This window comes from Halictus rubicundus, chromosome 13 (genome assembly GCF_050948215.1).
Source record: "Halictus rubicundus isolate RS-2024b chromosome 13, iyHalRubi1_principal, whole genome shotgun sequence".
Taxonomy (NCBI): domain Eukaryota; kingdom Metazoa; phylum Arthropoda; class Insecta; order Hymenoptera; family Halictidae; genus Halictus; species Halictus rubicundus.
This window is the reverse complement of record NC_135161.1, coordinates 1143808-1163765: the sequence shown is the minus strand read 5'-3', so window position 1 is coordinate 1163765 and position 19958 is coordinate 1143808. Positions and strand designations below refer to the sequence as shown.

At 31.8% G+C, this 19958-nt stretch overlaps 2 protein-coding genes and 2 long non-coding RNA genes across 10 annotated transcripts in view; 3 read left to right on the top strand and 1 right to left on the bottom strand.

The window, feature by feature from the left end:
- Positions 1-19958, top strand: part of Papi (tudor and KH domain containing protein papi) — a 126270-nt gene that overhangs the window by 1721 nt on the left and 104591 nt on the right. For all 3 annotated transcript variants that reach the window (XM_076799134.1, XM_076799135.1, XM_076799136.1), the window contains exons 4-5: positions 1203-1366; positions 3872-4095. In XM_076799134.1, coding sequence (XP_076655249.1) covers positions 1203-1366; positions 3872-4095 — 388 coding nt within the window. The remainder of the gene's footprint in view (positions 1-1202; positions 1367-3871; positions 4096-19958) is intronic.
- Positions 4273-19684, bottom strand: LOC143360375 (TD and POZ domain-containing protein 2). Of its 5 annotated transcripts, none has more exons than XM_076799163.1 (6): positions 19225-19684; positions 8018-8225; positions 7615-7913; positions 6154-6420; positions 4743-4911; positions 4273-4660 (listed from the first exon to the last, which is right to left on the bottom strand). In XM_076799163.1, exons 2-6 carry the CDS (start codon positions 8193-8195, stop codon positions 4392-4394), a joined length of 1182 nt encoding a protein of 393 aa, XP_076655278.1. In that variant the 5' UTR covers positions 8196-8225; positions 19225-19684; the 3' UTR covers positions 4273-4391. The 5 variants fall into 5 exon arrangements, with proteins under 5 accessions (XP_076655278.1, XP_076655276.1, XP_076655273.1 ...); XM_076799161.1 differs by having other exon boundaries at positions 4743-4890; positions 6250-6420; positions 19225-19683; XM_076799158.1 differs by having other exon boundaries at positions 4274-4660; positions 4743-4892; positions 6198-6420; positions 19225-19682.
- On the top strand, positions 8309-10400 carry LOC143360386 (uncharacterized). Its single transcript, XR_013083258.1, has 2 exons — positions 8309-10149; positions 10334-10400. It is a non-coding gene; the product is annotated as an uncharacterized LOC143360386 (long non-coding RNA).
- On the top strand, positions 15538-18573 carry LOC143360393 (uncharacterized). The gene is made up of 3 exons (XR_013083266.1): positions 15538-15987; positions 16091-16242; positions 16375-18573. It is a non-coding gene; the product is annotated as an uncharacterized LOC143360393 (long non-coding RNA).

Here is a 19958-nt window from a genome sequence, read left to right as displayed (position 1 = left end):
CTGAATTTGTTCTTTAGAATGAATGACTGAATTTGTTGAATATTTCAGAAACTAACATGGCTGAGCAGTGGTTACATGCTTAGGAAAAAGTTATTCAAAATATTGAGTTTTACAGGGTATTTAAATTTAATCAAAATCGATGAAGTATAACCTTTTATGCACAATTACCGAAAATTTATAAGTAATAGTTTAACATTTATAAATGAAGCCAAAAAAGAATAATAGCAACACTATAAAGAATAATAACAATATTAATTATATATTGACATGACATTAATTATATTGACATTAATTACATCTGGCATGATGTAGTAAAGTTGGTCATGCAATAGTATATCCTGTATAGATTGTTCTATTGTTCTATTGTAATAGCACATTGAGTGTTTTGACGACTATGCATTTAGCCATACCTATGTTAATACAAAGTTGCGTTGGTGTAAGTTGTAAAAAACAATGAAGCGCCACTATAGTGGTCCTTTCTTAGAAATACTACCCAAGGGGAAGCCACTAAAGTGTCTCTTTGTTAAAAGAAAAACTTCATTTATAGGGGTACTTAATAACTAAAGGATTAATAGTACTTAAATTTTGACATTTTGAACTTCTATCTGTATAACAATGAAGTAGTTTTTGTGACCGTGAATGTCCATTAAAATTAAAGGTACACTGATAAAGGTAACTGTGTTTTATATCGAGGTTTTTGTTTTATTGTATACATGTACATGGTATACATACTTTCTTGTATATATGTATACATGTATTAAATCTATCTATATTAGACTCTGTATAAATTTTAGTACGTAGGGATCCATGTATTTAGAGATGTATATTTAACATGTATTAGCACATGTCCATTTTAATTTGTGTGATGGTAAGGGTCCTTGACAAGCAAGCGCGTAAAATTAGCTTTAAAATTTGTTTATAAAAATATTATTCACTTCAATTTCATCAGAAGTAATGCAATTTAATACATTAAATAATATAATTGTGTTAAATATGACACAATAAACACATTAAACACATGAGTACAGGTTTATTTCATTAATGCATGTGAAATACACAAGTATTCGCAGTATGGATATGTTTAATACATGTTAAATGTGTGATTCGAGTACCTTTAATTTATTTAAGCGTTATTTGTCATACCGAAAGACAGATTTGTATAGTACATGTAATTGTTGATAATATAAAAGGTTTGATTTTAGGTACTGATGGTACAATGGAAGTATATGTATCTGCAATGGAAAGTCCTACTAAATTCTGGGTTCAAATTGTTGGTCGTGGAACTACAGCTTTAGACAAATTAGTGTCTGAAATGACAGCTTATTATAGTGAGGAAAAAAATCGTGAATTACATAAACTAAAAGATGTAAGTGTATCCAAACATAATATATAAAGCTAATTATTTATTGTAAGGAATACTATGTCCATAATATTCACTTTGACATTGTATGTCGTCAGGGACATGATAAATAATAATAAAATTTAATTAGTAAATTTAAGCAGTCCTATTTAGACAGTCCTGTAGGCAGTAGGTAGGGTGGAGTCCAACTGTGTCCCTGCAAGTATTCTGCAACATGAAGTCTTGTCTGTATTACATTTTTGCAAAAAATTGGGGTATAGGGGAAACTCTATATTTTACGTAAATCTTAAATATATTTCATTTTTGTTTATATGTTACATTTTTATTTATATAGTGTTGATGAATACATTTCAAAAACAAAAATATGTATTCATACATTTTTCATTGATTCATAATTTTTTAGTACTTCATTTGGTGGAAGCTTATTATAATAGGATTTTCAATAATCGACCTCTACCAAAAGAGAGCATAAAAATACATAATACTCTCTACCAAAATTGTTAGATTATGTTAATGGCGGTTATTACTTCTAAAAATGAACTCTGTCCCTAACTTTGAGAACTGTTTTCACTCCTTCAACGTGGATGTTGGCTTATCAAATATAGTCTACAATACAATCTATCAAGTTTAGTCGAATTAACATTACTGTTATAAACTTAAGTTTTATTTACTATATATCGTTATAGTGTATAGATTATTTAACGAATAATTGAAGTTCATATTTACATCTTTGTGTAAACACGCCGTACAGGGGACAAAAATAAGTGGACACTTGGTTATAATGTTATTGTGAGGTAAGAAATATATACAAACATTAGGCACAGGTCACGCTTCATTGCAGCGATCACCATCAAACTTATTAGTACCAATTCAAGCTTCGTACAATTAACAACATTTATACAATAACTGCAGAATGCCAGAAACGAAAGAAATTTCATATCAAATTCGTCATTTAATTGTATCGGACTGCTGTAAGAAATTAAGTTACCGCGTAATAACTAGGAAGTGCAAGTGCGTATTTAAAAGTGCAATAGGAAAAATTTATAAAAAATATTTAGTATACAAGACCGTTGAAAATTTAAGAGGTCGTGGACGCAAACGCTGTATGTACCACCATACAAGGCCGTCGAATTTTTCATACAAGTCGAAAAGATTCAACGATTGCAGTAGGAAGTATTGCAGAAATAGTGGAAGTAAATGTTTCAACAAAATAATTTAATGAAGACTGCATGAAACTGATTCAAGACGCTGCAAGGCTAGACATAAGCCACATATTAATAAAAGAAATATGAGAAAACATTTAGCGTTTGCAAAAACATATGTGAATATGCCACTAGCATTCTGGAAAACTATAATTTGGAGCGACGAAAGTAAATTTGTGTTACAGCAATTAAAAAAGAACCACAAAGTCTGGAAAAAAAAACATGTAGCGTATAAAAGATCATTTATTACACCCACAGTTAAATTTGACGGTGGATCATTAATGGTGTGGGGGTGTTTCTCGCGTAACGGAATTGTATGTTAGTACAAATTGTCGGAATTATGAATGCAGATAAGTATATTAACCTACTAAATGAAAATTTAGAAGAAGCAGTGGTAAAAATGGGTTACGACGACGAATTTGTTTTTCAATAAGACAACGACCCCAAGCACACTACTAAGAAAACTAAACAATTTTTTAAAGATTCCAACATTAAATTGCTTAATTGGTCGACCCAGAGTTCTGACTTGAATCCTATCGAGAACTTATGGAGTTTACTAGACGCAAAAGTTCCATTGGACCAACGAAATAATAAGGTCGATTTTTTCAAAAGGTTACAGAAAAAATTAGTAACGATTATCTTAAAAAGTTAATACAGAGTATTCCTCGACGATTGAAAGCAGTAATACAAGCAAAAGGTAGCAATACCAAGTATTCATTTTGTTATGTATTCCATTTATTACGCATTTCAATGAGTGTCCACTTATTTTTGTCTCCTGATAAATAGCTGTCATTTTCGTTATGGTATGGCGTGTTTACACAAAGGTGTAAATATGAACTTCAATTATTCACTAAATATTCTATACACTATAAAGCTATATAATAAGTAAAACTTAAATTTATAACAGTCATGTTAATTCGATAAACTTCATTTTTACCTGTTTCCACTAACTGTCTACTCATTTTTGTCCTCGAATGTACGTTTCAAATATTTTTTCGACAACTACCTCTCACATTTTCATAAAAATCGCTATGTTCTCTAGTTAGTACTATTTTTATTGCTGCCTTTTATGCTATACCATAGGTTGAATAACATTGTTATATAACAAGAAGTAATTCATACAAGAAATTCAACAATATATTATATGTTATAACAATAGATTATATGAATTATTTCTTGTTATATAACAATGTTATTCAACAACAATGTTATATATAATGCAATGTTATTCAACAACAATGTTATATATAATGCAATGTATATATATATAACACAAATTGCATAACTAAATTTTATTATTCTGCTTCAGATAACACCAGGTCAAGTATGTGCAGCAAAATTTAATTTTGATGAACAATGGTACAGGGCTTACGTTATTTCAGTTGCACATGATGATAGACAGTGCGGAGTGTTTTTTATGGATTACGGAGATCATGATGTGATTGAGTTTGACAACATATTGGAACTTCGAACAGACTTTCTAAGTTTACGCATGCAAGCAATGGAATGCTGTTTGAATAATGTTAAACCAAGGTAAGTTTTAATACTTCATATAATATAATCTTTTATAACTGTATTTATAATCATTCTTGTATACAATTGGAAAATGAATGTTAATAAAATCAAGTAATTTTATTAATATTATTATTATATTATATATATTATATATATTATATATTATTATAATATTATATATATATATATATTATTAAAATTCTAATTAGATCATATATATAATAAAATCTATAGTAATATCACAATGTACATTTTTATTCTAAGAATACACAATCGTGAATAATTATTTATAGAAGTTGGTAACTTTCACAATATTAATTGCTTAATTCACTGTCATCCATATTACTTGATCTTGAACTGCCTATACTAGCTTCACAAACTTCATTGAACAGTTCTGGGTTTACATGTTCCATCATTTTCCATGCTAAGCTTTTATTGATTACAGTTACATTTTCTTCACAATATGTTAAACTTGCTCTTTTAAGGGCACTACAACGAAACTCATCTGCAACTAAAAGTCTGCTTGCAATATTTTCTGGGTTTATTGTTTCAATGAGATTCCGTTCACAGAGTTCTTTCATTCCTGTAAAATAATTATTATATGTGTATCACTTGTAACACACTTCAGTTGAATTATTGATTTTATTACATTTTACAAAACCGACCTTGTAGACCAAAGCGTTCTGCCAGTGACAAAAGTTGAGGAGCTAAATTATCTAAATTATCAATATGGTCAGTGTATATATATCGCAATAATTCTTCTATAACTTCTTTAGTCAAGTCCAACAATTCTAGCACAAACTTGTATTGACCCTGAAGATATTTATAAAAGTTCTAATATTTATACCATTTTTGCACATTTATATGTTGGAAAATTACTTTTAGTGAAACAGAACACTCACCCATAAAGATAATAAAATTACGTTTATAAATACATTCATAAAAAGAAATAGTATGGTGATACTCATGAAAAATAAATAATGTTATTAATTGTAAGGTTAATATTGCTCGATGTAAATAAGTTGTGTTCAGTTTTTGGACATTATGGACATTATTTTCATACAAACACTTAGACCAGCATGTTGAGTGCAACAAAGAGTGTAGCCAAAGGAGGAGGTCAAAAGTGTCTCCAAACCAAATTGAATTTGCAATAGGGCTTTCGATAGCTTGTACAAAGAAAGTACTTTGTGCCAATTTCAACCCTACATGTCGACATGGGAGGTATATAGTAATGTGGTGACAAAGAAAATCAGGTTTTTTCCGTAATTTCTCTTATCCTCTTCAATTGTAAATTCTGAAAAAATCAGGCATATTTTAACTATTAGAATGCACATCTATGAATTTTTTCAGAATTTTTAGCTTCGAAACTGAACATTAAAAAATAAAAAAATTTTTGAAATGCCGATTTCTTGTAGAAGTTATGGAATACAAAGTTTATATTTTTACAATTTTAGTATCCCGTTATGGTTGTTAACATATAATTTTTTGAGATTCTTCAAAGTGGGGGCACATAGTTAAAAAAATCTAAAAACTGCTATGCCTGATTTTTTTCAGGATTTTCAATTAAAGAGGATAATAGAAATTACGGAAAAACCTGATTTATTTGTCATCCCATGTCGACACGTAGGGTTGAACATTATCACAAAGTATTTTCTTCGGACAAGCTATCGAATGGCCTATTGCAAATTCAATTTGGTTTGGGGGCACTTTTGACCTCCTTATCCGGCTACACCCTTTATTGAAAGGAACCGAGATAAGCTGATATTGTTTGCTTTACAAACTACTATAGGTTAATAATAATGATTAATAACAATAATTTTATAAATACTATTGAGAAATATTCTACAGTCTAGAGAGATTACAGAGTTAATAAATTTAATTTGGATAGAAACACATACAGGCAAAGTAGAGTAAAAAGTTCAATGTAGTTCTTCATAAATTATGAAAAATTTCGTAAAATTTGATTGCACCAGTTAGTTAACTTTTTTGTCAGTAACACACCGTTTTAGTATTTGAAACATTTCAATTGGCTTTTAGTCTGGTTATATTTTTGGTCAATAAACAATCAAAATCAACACTTGTGGCTGGTTGCAGGCATATATTTTTTTTCTTGATCATCTTTTCTTCTTTTGCATTTTGTATATCCAAAGCTTTATCTTCTGCTATATTCACCTTTGATTTTACGCTTACTTGTGGTTCTCCCAATAACGAGATCATTTCAGCTAAAACACTGCTTCGTGCAGCTATTATGTTACTATGTACTGGAATTTCTGCATCGTTTAAACCTCCACAAACTAATTTAGTATCTGCACCATTTGGACGCTTCAGTAATCTAGCCATATCCTGTAATATTCAAAAGTATATTAATGTCTATATTTAAAAGTAGGTACAGGACTAATCTTTATGTCAACTCAATTTATCCTTAAAATAGTTAGCTTTATGTATTGTAGTTATATGTAATTTGATGGTAAATACAGATTACACAGAGATCCTTCAGATCGGCGAAGATTCGTTAAAAAAGCTTTCTGCCAAATTGACCTTGTGTGAAATTGATTTTTATCTGAAAGTAACCATATATCATAAACCTACCGTTTTAGTTGAAAAATACCATAAATGTTTCCGCATTAGTTAACGTATTAACCTAAATTTGCAATTGATTCCTCGCGAGCACGAACCGCTGGGAAATGTGTTTTATGTGTTAACCAATAAGGAAACTTCTATGGTATTTTTCTACTAGAACAGTTGGCTTATGACATATTGCTTTTTAAAAACTACTATTCTTTTGACAAGTATTACACATTGCGATGAGAAAATTCGACCTCGAATGTCAATCTCGCGGGGGACATTGTTAACAAATCTTCGCCGATCAGAAAGTATGTATATAAAATTATTTTTGAAAATTTTGAAAACCGTTTTTCTCTATACACTTTCTTTTAGATGTTTCTCATTTTATTTTAAATGAAAAAAGACAGTAATTCCGCAAGAAATTGGCTGTTGTAAATGATTGCCATTGTTAATGACTGCTTTATTGTTTATAGAAAAACATAATGGCCATCAAGTTTTACATACTAGTATTTGTTAGAAATTTGTTTTAATATCCGCTGAAGGTGCTCTAACAATGAAGAACATTGGAAACATAATTTCAACATGTTTAAATATTTATAAAGTTATAAAAAAATTGTATTTGGGAGAGTCTACAAAAGTTTTACACAAAGTACATTTGTATAGTTACTACATACAGTTCAAACAAAAGAAATTTTTGAAGTAGAAAAGACCCTTTTTAAATTCAAATGTCTCAAAAACTGAAGCTCATGAGAATAACGGTTTCCATATCCATTTTCAGTGCATCAAAATCCACAAAAATCATCCATTGGTCATTCAAACGCAAAGAAATTTTAGAATTTATTGGACAAGTTCATCAACATAAACTTTCAAGAAATTAGAATTAAAGTAGGAAGGCTTTTGTATTATACAAAGTGTTTTAAACAGAAAAATTTACGACATTATTATTTTAGAAATATTTATTAGGAATATTACCTGTGATAAGTTGTGTTTTTCATTTTCACACTGGATTATTTGTATCTTAACCAACAACAGAACTTCACCATTTTTATTGAAATGTCTATCAAGTATAGATAAGTCTCTGTATCCTAAAGAAATAATGTCAGTGCCAGATTTCAACTCTAGCACAGTTCTGCTAACATGACAGTACTCCCAATGCTTTAAGTCAGCATTGAAAACTCCAAATTGAAATCGTATCTTTGCTTGTTCTACTTCATCTATACTACAGCTCAGCATGTTCAAACATAGGACTACAGGATTTTTTATTCTTTTCCCTGTTGTCAAACAATTTAACATTCTTCTGTTTAATTACTACCAGCAGTTTCTTTAGTATAAGCAAATAATATTATTACTCTCAAGTAATAAGTGTCTCTCTTACCGTCGGGATCCTTCCAGAATCTGATGGATAAATTCCACGAACATTGAATACCATTCACATTTGTGTTGAATTTAGAACTATCGATGAAAGTTTTCTTTGAAATAGATTTCTTATAACGTGGAATGGACCATGTATATTTAAAGATGACGTCGGAAACAGTTGGTACAAGTAGTTCCATTTTATAGCAGTTTTACATAAACAAGTAAACCTATTTTAATTAAGAAAATAATCTTTTATATTTGAAATGAATATTCTCCAATCATTATTTAAATATATAATAGTAATTTATTGTTCGAAAGGGTGTGTAGGATAATTTAATACGAAAAGGAGGCTATTGAAGCGCAAAATACATTTTAAAGTGAGAAGTTTCGTATTTTTTTGAAACTAACTTTCTCAAAAATTAGATACGTAAGGAAAAAAGATTTATAAATTCATTATTTAATAAATTCGGAAAATAATGCAAAGCTGAGATCTAAATAAAAATTTATATAACAAATGTTGCATGGTACAGTGTTATTATAATTTTTTTAATTTTAATAGCTGCTTCTAACACAAGATGACATAGGAGACTATTGAATGTCTTGCATAGTTGAAATCACTTTATTCAGGTTATTATAGAATTATTATTATTGTTTTTTTAATATTTCTAAAGACTTTGTAAGAAGGTAGGTGGTTTATTTTGGACCATCATAATATTGTAAAAGAATCACGTTGAAATCATAAACTGCAACAAATTGAGCAGTATATGTATAAAACATATATTGGTAGCATTTTCCGAAGTATTTGCTATACGTTGCTACGAATTCCATTTAATGAATTGATATTTGAATTTATAGTTCTATATTTATTTCAAAGTGAATTTTGTGTATTACAAATAATACGCACTGAAAAGAAATACGGGAATCATTTCGAGAATTTATACAATTATCACTTATTATTATATACAATTATGGCTTGAGTAATTGGTAGAAAAAATATCAATATCTCCAGAAACTTTTCTGTTAATTTCAGTTCAATAAACTACTTGGCAAATAATATATTTATACGAATAATTGTTATATTTACAAATATTATTAGTACATATGCATAGAAAAGTTCATCAATGATAAAGCTATCAATGTAAAATACATCACTACATAATGTACAGCGAGAAGCAAAATTGAACTAATGAAGTCATATTTTAAAGCCTAGAACCTGACCACGAAACTCTCAAGGAGCACACGATTTTAAATTAATTTGGCCGCAATAAATGATTAATATTTTACTTCTGTCCTCCGTTATTTCAAGTTCTAGACAGGCCAGCACAAAACTTAAATTCTATCGAAAAATATGGGCCCTCTTGAAGGGGCAATTAAATGGAAAACATCACTTTCCACCATCTTCACTGAAACAATTGTAGGACCGAGTAGGAGAGCAATGGGGATCAAAATCTCGAGACTATTGGAAAGATCTAATAACATATTTGTTACTAGATTCGGCTTATTAGCCGAAACGATTTGCATCTGTCAGAGCAGTCTAAGGTCCTTAAATGAAGAAAAAAAAATTAAATATTCATATTTCTTGTTCAGTACATATTTTGGATCGGTGGAAAATCAAGTCGGGAATAAAATACAGTAGCTTGTAACTAGATGTAACAGAGTTAGAATATTAATCACTTCCCAATCTAAAATGAATGTAAAGCCATATGTTTCTTAGGATTTTTGGGACTCTGCCTTAACAAAAACATAAATGATTTTTTGAAAAAATGGTTTTATTCAGTCAATTTTGCTTATCTCTGTATCACTGACACAAAGATTGAAAACGGTATAGCCGGATAAAATGGTCAAAAGTGCACCCGAACGAGAGGGCTCCCAAAGAAACCCTTTCGTGACAAGTTTCAAGTTGGTACCCCAACCACAAGGATAGCTATAGGGTAAGCATGGTTTAATGAATTATACTCTATTTCTTCTGTTCGGCTAAACAAAAAATTACGAAAAAATTCATGAACATTCTACCTAATAGCACACATGACAGTGAATTATTTCAGAATTGTTGGTTGCAAAATCGATTTTTAAAAAAATCCGGAAGCATAAAATTGCCGATTTTATATTGAAGTTTTCAGAGTATCATGTCTGTATTATTATGTTAGTTAAGTCTCATCGTGATTATTAATGTGTATTATTATCACGTATGTCCGAAACTTTGATCGTTCATTACATAAGTAAATATCATCGGAATTATATTATATTTGGTATCATTTTCATTAGAAAAATGCCACAAATATGTTCGTGAAAGTATCATAAAAAATAATGAAAAATGAAGAAGTTTTGTTATTAGATTAGTAGTGGTTTTCTGGTCTCACACCGATATACCCAACCGTGTTTGTTACACTCCTCGGCGGCGGCAGCTCTCGAGCTTCTAGGCCCCTTACGGGGTATTCCCCGCGGTGGTGTGGGTAATTCCAGGGAACGGAAAACGCGAGGCTTGTAGGGAATTACAGCGGATATTCACTGTACATATTCCGCTTACGGTTGCAAATAGGTATTAAGTAAGTGTAGTATGACGTAGTGTTGGTTTTATTTCTTCCGTTTCATAATTCACTTTCGATCTTCTGCCAATTTGTCAGTCGTGAAACAAAGTAACTTTCATGGCGCAGTATAATAATCGCAATGTGCAGTCACGATAAAGCTTTGGCGAAACTGCGCAAAATGCTTCCCGCCGCTATTAAACTCCCAGAATTTCGCATGCACCGTCGGAAGCTTTACGAAGTGCAAGTTCAACGGCTAGAACTATTTTATGTATGGCGTGATGCCAATCTTCAGTCTCAATTTATCATTACTTAACAAGAATTTCTTGGCGTTCCATAAAAATACGTTTTATTCCATTGCAACTTGGCAGTATAAGCGCGATAAATGCATAAGGTCAAGTAATATTATACTTTGAAGTCTAATTTTATAAAGTTATAGGATCTCGTGGCAATATTTTGGAGTCGAAATTTTTAATTGCATGCGCTGCAATTAATAACGGGTAAATAGTACGTGATAACCTTAAACAATGAATGAGACAATTTAATTAAAATTCTAGTTTTTAGAAAATATGACTGGTCTGCAATTGACTTTGACAGAAATATTGTATAGGTTTTATAAAATTGTATGAAATATTTGTCACGGAAATGTTACGAAGGACGGTTCTTTATTTATATTATAAAGAAACAAAGTTCGTAAACAACTTCATTGCATGCAATTAATATACAATTAATGAGCAGTACAATTAATGATAGTGTGATCTTCTTTTACCAAACAATTGCTACATATAATTGTTGATACAAATCCACTGTATAATGTATAAATTTCGTTATACTTGTCTGTAAATGCGCTGTGTACAATGTCTTTGTATTAGATTTTTCTCTTATGTAAATAACAAATGTTTATCAATTGAGTAATAGGCATATGCACATTCAGTTTACAATATTGATCTCACCCGTATAAAGAAGTTTCTCCGCGTTTATTCCGAGTAGAATTTTTCTAATCTCTTTCTTGAGAACGAGAAACGTCCCAACCGACAGGGCCCGCTCTAGGGGAGGGGGGACAACCCGGGCATTTGCCCGGGGCGCCAAAATTTAGGGGCGCCATTCTGGCTTTGGCTGTAAGTGTGAGAAAAATATTGATGTTTTAAATATTCAATTAATAGAAAATTTCAGACTAACCTTGCCAGACAATTTTGCTAAAAAAGAAAAAAGGTCATTTTGTTAAGCGCGGTGCTTAGTGCTTAAAAAGGGGCGGCAATTTGTTTTTTTGCCCGGGGCGTCGTAACCGCTAGAGCGGGCCCTGCCAACCGAGCCCTTTATTTATAGAATGGATGACGCCGATTTCGCATCAGGTTCGCCCGCGTACCTAACTAACAAATTGAAATCATATTTCTGGGGTAATAACCCTTCGCCGACCTCCCGCGCTGTTCGCGGCCCTGGCTCGTAACACTTGAGAACAACACATTTCCAGGGAAAATGTTGAACACAAAAATTTTATGGTTTTAAGGGGAAATACAATTATCTTATTCATTTTTTATTCGTTGTATATCTCAAGATTACTCGAAGGTCAATTTTCCTTTCTCAAGTAGGAGTACATATATCTCTTCACAAATACTTATTCTACTATCAGAGAAAACATGTTTTGTATGGTTCGTATTTCTACTACACTTCATCTTTTGCAAAATGTCAATTAGTCTCACGTGTTTTATCGAAAATATATTGTACGTTTTGGGTTGAATTAGTTTGAATGTTCTGATATGTTTAATGTCACGGTTGTCATACCAGACCGTTTACAGTAAAATAAATGCAATAGAATAAAATTGTTTATGAAAATGGAGAATTATTAGTATGTATATGGTAAATGCTACACTATTTACTCATTCAAGAATGAGTAATGGTTGGTGGTATGGTTCCTTCTTTCGTCATCAAAAGAAACAATACTTATGTTGTGTGAAAGTTAATGTATCAATAATTTCGAGAATATTCTGCTTTATTATTATAAGTAAGGAATTTTTCTGTTTCGCTTTTTCCTATGTCAATGTTCTTGAGTGGCCTTGAATGATCACGGTCGTTGAAATCATTTTAAGATGGGCTAATGAGATGTTTAAAGGCACATTGTTCCATAAAATGATGCAGATCTTCAAATCTCTCAAGTCCATCTAAAAAAAGAATTTCTTCCTCTACTTATAATGGTTTCTTTGGAAACAAACAACTTTGGTTTCAAACATTCTTATCTATCTTTAAAGCTTTGCGAATGAACAGAATTGTAATAGACTATTTCATGGCAAGTGAAATATACCTGCTTGTTCTTCATTTTCATGAAAGGTATAGCCGGATAAGGAGGTGAAAAGTGCCCCAAAACCAAATTGAATTTGCAATAGGCCACTCGATAGGTTATCCAAAGAAAAGACTTTGTGTTAATTTTCAACTTTATATTTCGACATGGGAGTTAGTAATGGGGTGACAAAGAAAATCTTTTTTCCGTAATTTCTCGTATCCTCTTCAGTTGAAAATTCTGAAGAATATCAGGCATATTTTAGTTATTAGAATGCACATGTATGAATTTTTCAGAATTTTCAGCTTCTAAACCGAATTTTAAAAAACAAAAAAATTTTTGAAATGCCGATTTCTTGTAGAAGTTATGACATACTAAGTTTAAATTTTTACAGTTTTGGCATCTTGTTATGATTGTTAACGCATAATTTTTTCAGATTTTTCAATGTGGGGGCACATAGTTAAAAAAATCAAAATTCAGTAATATTCCAGCGCCCTGTGGCAGAAATCGAGTTAACCTTGGAGGTTATACGCCCACAGAGGGCGTTCCGGCCCGAACTAATCTAGAGGAGCACTTTGCAGTTTTTGCAACGATACAAAACTAATAATGCATAAATTAATATAAGGGTATATGATTAAGATCAGTGCTACATAGACATTCGCGATGTGTTGGGTGTAATTCATCGCTTTGGAAGTCATCCAAGCAAAATAAAAAGATTAATACTAAACCTACCAAGCACAAAAAATATAGAAATGAAACGTTTTATAGAAGGGAGACGAATGAATTTACTTAATGTTTCTACGATTTTCAATATAATATGTGCTTAAATAAAGAAGACAATTGAGTGATTTCCTATGAAAACGTTTTTATAATTTCAATCATTGAGAAATAGAAAACCAGTCATTTTGACCATGGTAGGTTTAGTGTTAATAATGAAGCTAAAATGTGGTCGATGCTATTTTTTTAACTATGTGCACTCATTTTAAAAAATCTGAAAATATTATGTGTAATCAGCTACAACGAGATTTCAAAACTGTAAATATATAAACTAAGGCCCTCCGTCCACGGAGCGTCGCGTCAGAGACGCGTACGCGACACAATGTCGCCTGCTGTACGCTAAAATAATAGACGTCTGTCCATGAAGCGTTACCGTCGCGTCATCGTCACGTAATCATCGCGAAGCTTGCTCGAACGCAAGAAAAGTAAAATTAAAATTGAAATTACCAATGCTTTTAACGCGCAAACTAGATTGAAAAGAGGAAAGCTCAAGCAACGCACGACTCAATCGATAAATTCACTTGGTTCGATATCTCTCCAGTCCTCTTCTTACTCCATTTTATCCTATACGTCAGCCTATTCTGCTTCGCCGAGGTGGACACCGTAAATTTATAAAAATTTTTTAAAAAATGTTAAATGAATTTAAAAATTAAATTTAAAATTTAAATCTCGGACATTAAAAACATTGGTTGCAGCGCCGAAGCGTACAGCAAGTGACATTTTGTCGCGTATGCGTCTCAGACGCGACGCATCGTTGGCAAAATGAAATCGTGCCTTAGCATTTCATAACTTCTACAAGAAATCGGCATTTCAAAATTTTTTCATTTTTTAAGTTGTTTTCGAAGCTAAAAATTCTGAAAAAATTCTTAGATGTGCATTCTAATAACTCAAATATGACTGATTTTTTTCAAAATTTTATATGAGATGAAAAACTAATAGTTACTGAGACATTCTCTATAAATGATTTTTAATGCACCTAATGGTCAAAATATTCTCCATTATAATTAATACCAACTTTGGAAAGGTGAGTGCTAAGATCTGTATAGCTTACTAACTCCAGTACTCAATATTAAAATCAAAATATCTTCTAAACTAATGAGTATCATCGAGCAGTGCATTAAAAAATGTAAGATTCCATAAAAAAAAAAACAAAGTTGACCTCCATATGACCTCTACACGTCCACATAGAAAAAAGATATCTACATCGGAAAGTGTGCCCCCTAAATGCCGTTTAACTTTTGTCTGAAACATTTTTTCACCCAACAGTCACACGTGTGTATAAAAGATCTCTTGGCGTGGAATTGGCCTAATATCCCACGGCTTTCGAGGGCATATCTAGAAGTACCTCGTTGCCAGAAACCCACCGACCACTTCAAAACAGTATTTCCTCTGTACACATACTGTCATGTTCGTGCAAATTTCGATGAATTTTCTTACGATGTACGTGGTGCCATTTAGCCAAAAAGCAGCAAAAGATCCGTACAAACGAATCTATCTAAAGAATTTGTTTGAAAATTTGTAGAAAGTTTGCCACGGGTACAACGCTTATTCGGTAAAAATAGATGTTTTAAAAAGTTGTTAACCATAAAGTAATATGGGTTAATCGGAAATCTTTGTTTTCCGCCCATTTTTTATTCATGGAAGCATATAAAAAATCTGTTAAAAGATTTTGGTCTGGCACTGATCGTTTCGGCAAGGTGTAATATTGAACTAATTTCATTCTTGATGAAACATTCTTGGCCGCAATTTAAGTTTAAATATCAACTTTCAGAATTTCCAAGAATGAATCGCGCGGAAGTTACTTAATGTTTAACCACTTCTTAAAAAATTATTTTTGCGGTATAAGCATAGTACTAGTTGCAAACTCTCCACAATTTTTCAAATAAATTTGTTGGATTGTTACCTTTTTACGGTTTTTTTATCGCTATATAACCAAATGGCACCACTGTGCGCCATGTCATTTTCTGGCATGTTCCGCTCAAAATTTTTGAGCTTCCCCGAATTAAAAAATGGAATTTTAAAGAAAAATAGTTATAGAGTGCGGTCACATTTTTCATATCACATATCCAAATTTAAACAAAATTCGAAACAGTAGTCCGAAAAGTATTCTGAAGCAGTGGGCCCAAAACGCGTGCGTCTGCGTCTGGGGCACCATTTAGAGGTCTCAAAGCGTAGGTATAAATGAAAACGTCCGCGTTGAGCGCCTACAGCTCGTTCAGCGACGCACGACGGTCACTACATACCAACATGGCGACACCCTCAGCTGTCAAAAACACTGAAAATCGCAATCTTTACACACGCGTAACTTTTGAACTAGTGATCCCCTAGGATTGAAACTTGGATTTTCGGCATTTTCTCACCAAAATCTACAGGATTACATTTAAAAAAGTTAAAAATTTCTGGTTACCTGAGGTAAAGTTAAGCCTAAAAAAGATATAAATTTTTTTCATTAAAATCAGTTAATATATATATTGTATATATCTGTTTTTTAATATTCATTATGGTTTGAAAATAGGTATAATTAATATAAGCACAGCTATTGTTACCTCCGCAGTAATTGGGTCCTTTACTCTATATGATGAATATTGTAATATATCGAAAAAATTGAAATTATTGATTCAAAGATTAGTTGTTATTGCTGCTTCAGTTGATTTCAGAAGTAGCTTAGTAAGTAAATATGATTCCGAATCGTTTACAGTCATGATGAAGTGCAATTCTGCCAATTATGTGAATTGCGTCGAGTTAATACAACTATTGTATATCGACCTATACGAACTTTTGTATCGATCAAAATTGCAGATCCGAAGGAGAGGTACGAAGTTTCATCAGGCATAAAAGAATTTATGAAATTTGTTTGCGACATTAAGATCTGCTTCTGGTAATTGAAAAGAGAGGTAGTAAATTGGGTAATCGCATTAAACGATCTTTAATTGAAGATGGTCACGATCTCGAGAATTATTTCCGTTATCGATACGAGGCCATTAAAAACGCTTGAATCATTGAGCAATATTAATCCATAGTTAAATAAATATCTTTCTTGTTTTGCTTTTCACGCACATTGCTTTTCTCAATTTATTTTTCCTTCTATACTTTACTATACTGCTTCTTCCTCGTCGCACAGTGCTGCGCGTAATTGGCAATGCTACCCGAAGTATGGCAAGTCTATATAAATAAATGAATCGTAAATATGATATAATATTTACTGCACCTTGTTAATTTGTCGAAAAAATTTCTCTTCAACGTCTAAATAAGTGCAAATGGTACTTTACAGCTTCGTATAACAAAATTTCACGCGATGAAAAATTTTCAATTATAAACTATGACAGTTTTAGCATATTTCTTTATGTAGAGGAATAATATCTATCACATAACAGTCCTCAAACTTACTGAATTCAAATTGTTTTCTAAATCGCTACGGAATTATCATTAACGCATTCTCTTTATTTTCATTTCATCCACAAAAAATGTATACTTGTATATACCTAGGTACATACAAACACACACACAAATATGCATGTATATAATGTGTTCGATCAGCAAGAAAATTGCCTTTGATGTTTAGTTCAATTTAATTGTAACGCAATCGTCAACTAAACAAATGAATACATAACCATTCATTAATTAAAAATGATTGATCACGATAAAAAGTATTTATATCGACGAACTAAAAAACAATTGAGATGTCTACAATTTTTAAATAGTACTGAAATGTATGAAACAACAGCCTTCTTGTGAAATGTTTGTTTATTGCACAAGGTATTTTGTCGTATGGCTGTTTGCCAAGTAGTAAGACAAGGAAAGAGTATATATATAGCTGACGGAAATCTTCTGTTTCCAAGAATGTGTGTGTACTATTTCGAAAGTGTTTCCTTGTAATTACTAATTGAAACTACATTTTCATAAAATTAGAAAAGAAATGGAAGTTTAAGAATGAGTCGAAAACTACGCAATTTTACTTTTAAGTATGTATTGTAAAGTACTTTAAGACCTTCGAAAGAACTTTACAATATTATATTCAATTTTTCATTAACTCTAGACGAATAACGTTGTTCAGTTTAAACCACTGCGATAATTATTACATTAATCCTGATTTGGGCGTACTGGTTCTACTGTGGACATCATTGTGTCATTTAAAATGTTAAGTAATGCGATAGTACAGTACGATCTCGATTAGCCAAACCTCTAATGTTCGGAATTTCTATTAGCCCAACAAACTTGAAATTTAAATAGCTCAATCTAAGCAACACTATTTATCGTACAAATTAATAAAGATTGAATTTAGCATCGTAATTAAGTAATTGATCTATTATACGGACTCTCATGTTTCCCAGTTTTGTTCGGATAATTGAGGTTCTATGTATAAAAAAATGAGGTAAAATCTTAGTTAAAAGGGTATAGATAGAAAAATATACAAAAAATAGACTGGAAGACTAGCATGCTTGGCCCTTACCTATCTTAATGTAAGGTTCAAAACATATCGTTCTGTAAATAGGATTATATTTCGTATATTCTGAAAGATTATTAGATTGAGGATTTTATGCATTGACAACAAATGAGTAAACGAGATACGAAACAACAAACTGTAGAAAAAATTAAAAATACTCATACAAGGTGTTCGAAAAATGTCGCAAATCCTTGATAGGGGGGTTTCCTGAGGACACTTCAAGTAACTTTTTTTTGCGAAACTTTTCGCCTCGACTTTGTTCAGGAGTTGTTAACGAAAAACTCGGACCAAACAGAATGCGGCAATACCACGCCCAGCGGAATCTGTCGCAACAACCACCCCTTTCAAGGTTTTCCGATATTTTTCGCACACCCTGTATATAAATAAATTTTTATTCAATTGTTGCTTCTTGCGGTTGGCGAAGAACCGCTTTATTACGCATAAGAACCGCCATCTAGAGATTATATGTACTTATGGAACAAATATTAGAGCAGGCATTATATGTTGTATAGTTTCTTGAAGTAAATTTTCTTTGTGCCATCTGATGTTAGTAGTGTGATTACTAGGCAGCGGATGTTTACACAAAATAAGAATTATCTACCTCAATTGCAACAAATTGTAGTGAAGTAGAAATTCTGTCGCAATATATTTAATAGGTTTAAAATCGTATAACAGTATTATTAAATTCGGTAAATATTACGTTTGGCGGATCCAGCTCCAATGAACTTGACCCTTGATATATGTTGTTAAGGAAGTCATTTCGATCAACGTTTCCCTATACATGTACCCGTCAGAAGGAGTTGTCGCTTCATTCACAAACCCGCAGTGTTTTTTGCGATTACCTCGGAAACTAATTGTAAGACCGAGCGACGGGTACATGTATAGGGGAAAGTTGTTCAAAATGACGTCTTTGACAACATATGTCAAGGTCAAAGTCATTGGAGCTGTCTACTGATAACATTCATTCTCACAGATAACAAGTTTACAACGCGGTTCCGATATTTTAAATGTCGAAAGCACATGTCGAAGGGTTTCCAACAATTCAGTGATTTTCAGATCTTTCTTTGTGGTAATTAACGCAAAACTTCACTGCATAACTATATATAGAAGTCAATGAGCTCCGTCTTGACACTGACAATCCTACTTGACACTGTTTCATTCACAAATCAAACAGAGCCGTAGCTGCGGAATAAACACATACGTACCTACTTGTAACGACAACTGAAAGAGGCAAGAAGTTTCCTTGTCACAGACAAATTGCTATTTCACACCTTCGATTCAATATATATATATATCACACGCGAAATACAATGACTTAGGCAAATACTCGTTGTTTCAAATCTACGTGCAGGCTGTTTTTATTCATTAATTCTGATTAAGGCTTCTTTTTGCTTCAGTAGACACGACTATCAACTTGATCTCTCCACTTCCCATTAAACGAAACAGATTTGTGTTTCATAACTTTTATTTCAATTATTAGTTGATATTATTGTTGTTTAATGATGCCAGTGTAAACGTTTTTATTCACTGCAATATATCTCCGAGGCACTTATCACCCGTTAGATTTGTCTCTTTGAATATTGTTCAGCACGAGAACTATGAAACGACTGAGATCTGCAGTCCATTAAACGAGAGTCTATGTGCATCGTCTACTACATTCTACATCATCGTCTCGCACGTGTACACTGTATGTTCCACTGTTTATAAATGGAACAAGACGTCCGCAAAGTGCTAGCTGCGGTATTTCCATTTGCAAGCATGAATAATTGTGAAAATGAACATGAACTGAATAACTAGTTGGTTTTGAGATTTTTTGACATTACATGAAATTGATTTCATGTTTAAATTTTTTCCTCCAAAAATCATCAAATTGTTAAATCTACACCCACATATGTGTATTATTATTATATATATAATACTATAAAATAGTATATAGTAT

Excerpts from the sequence above, each read along its gene's own strand:
- LOC143360375 (XM_076799163.1), bottom strand. The coding sequence starts at position 8,195 with ATGGAACTACTTGTACCAACTGTTTCCGACGTCATCTTTAAATATACA. Across the intron at positions 7,914-8,017 it reads ATTCTGGAAGGATCCCGACG|GGAAAAGAATAAAAAATCCT; the intron begins GTAAGAGAGACA and ends GTTTGACAACAG. Across the intron at positions 6,421-7,614 it reads AAAAACACAACTTATCACAG|GATATGGCTAGATTACTGAA; the intron begins GTAATATTCCTA and ends TGAATATTACAG.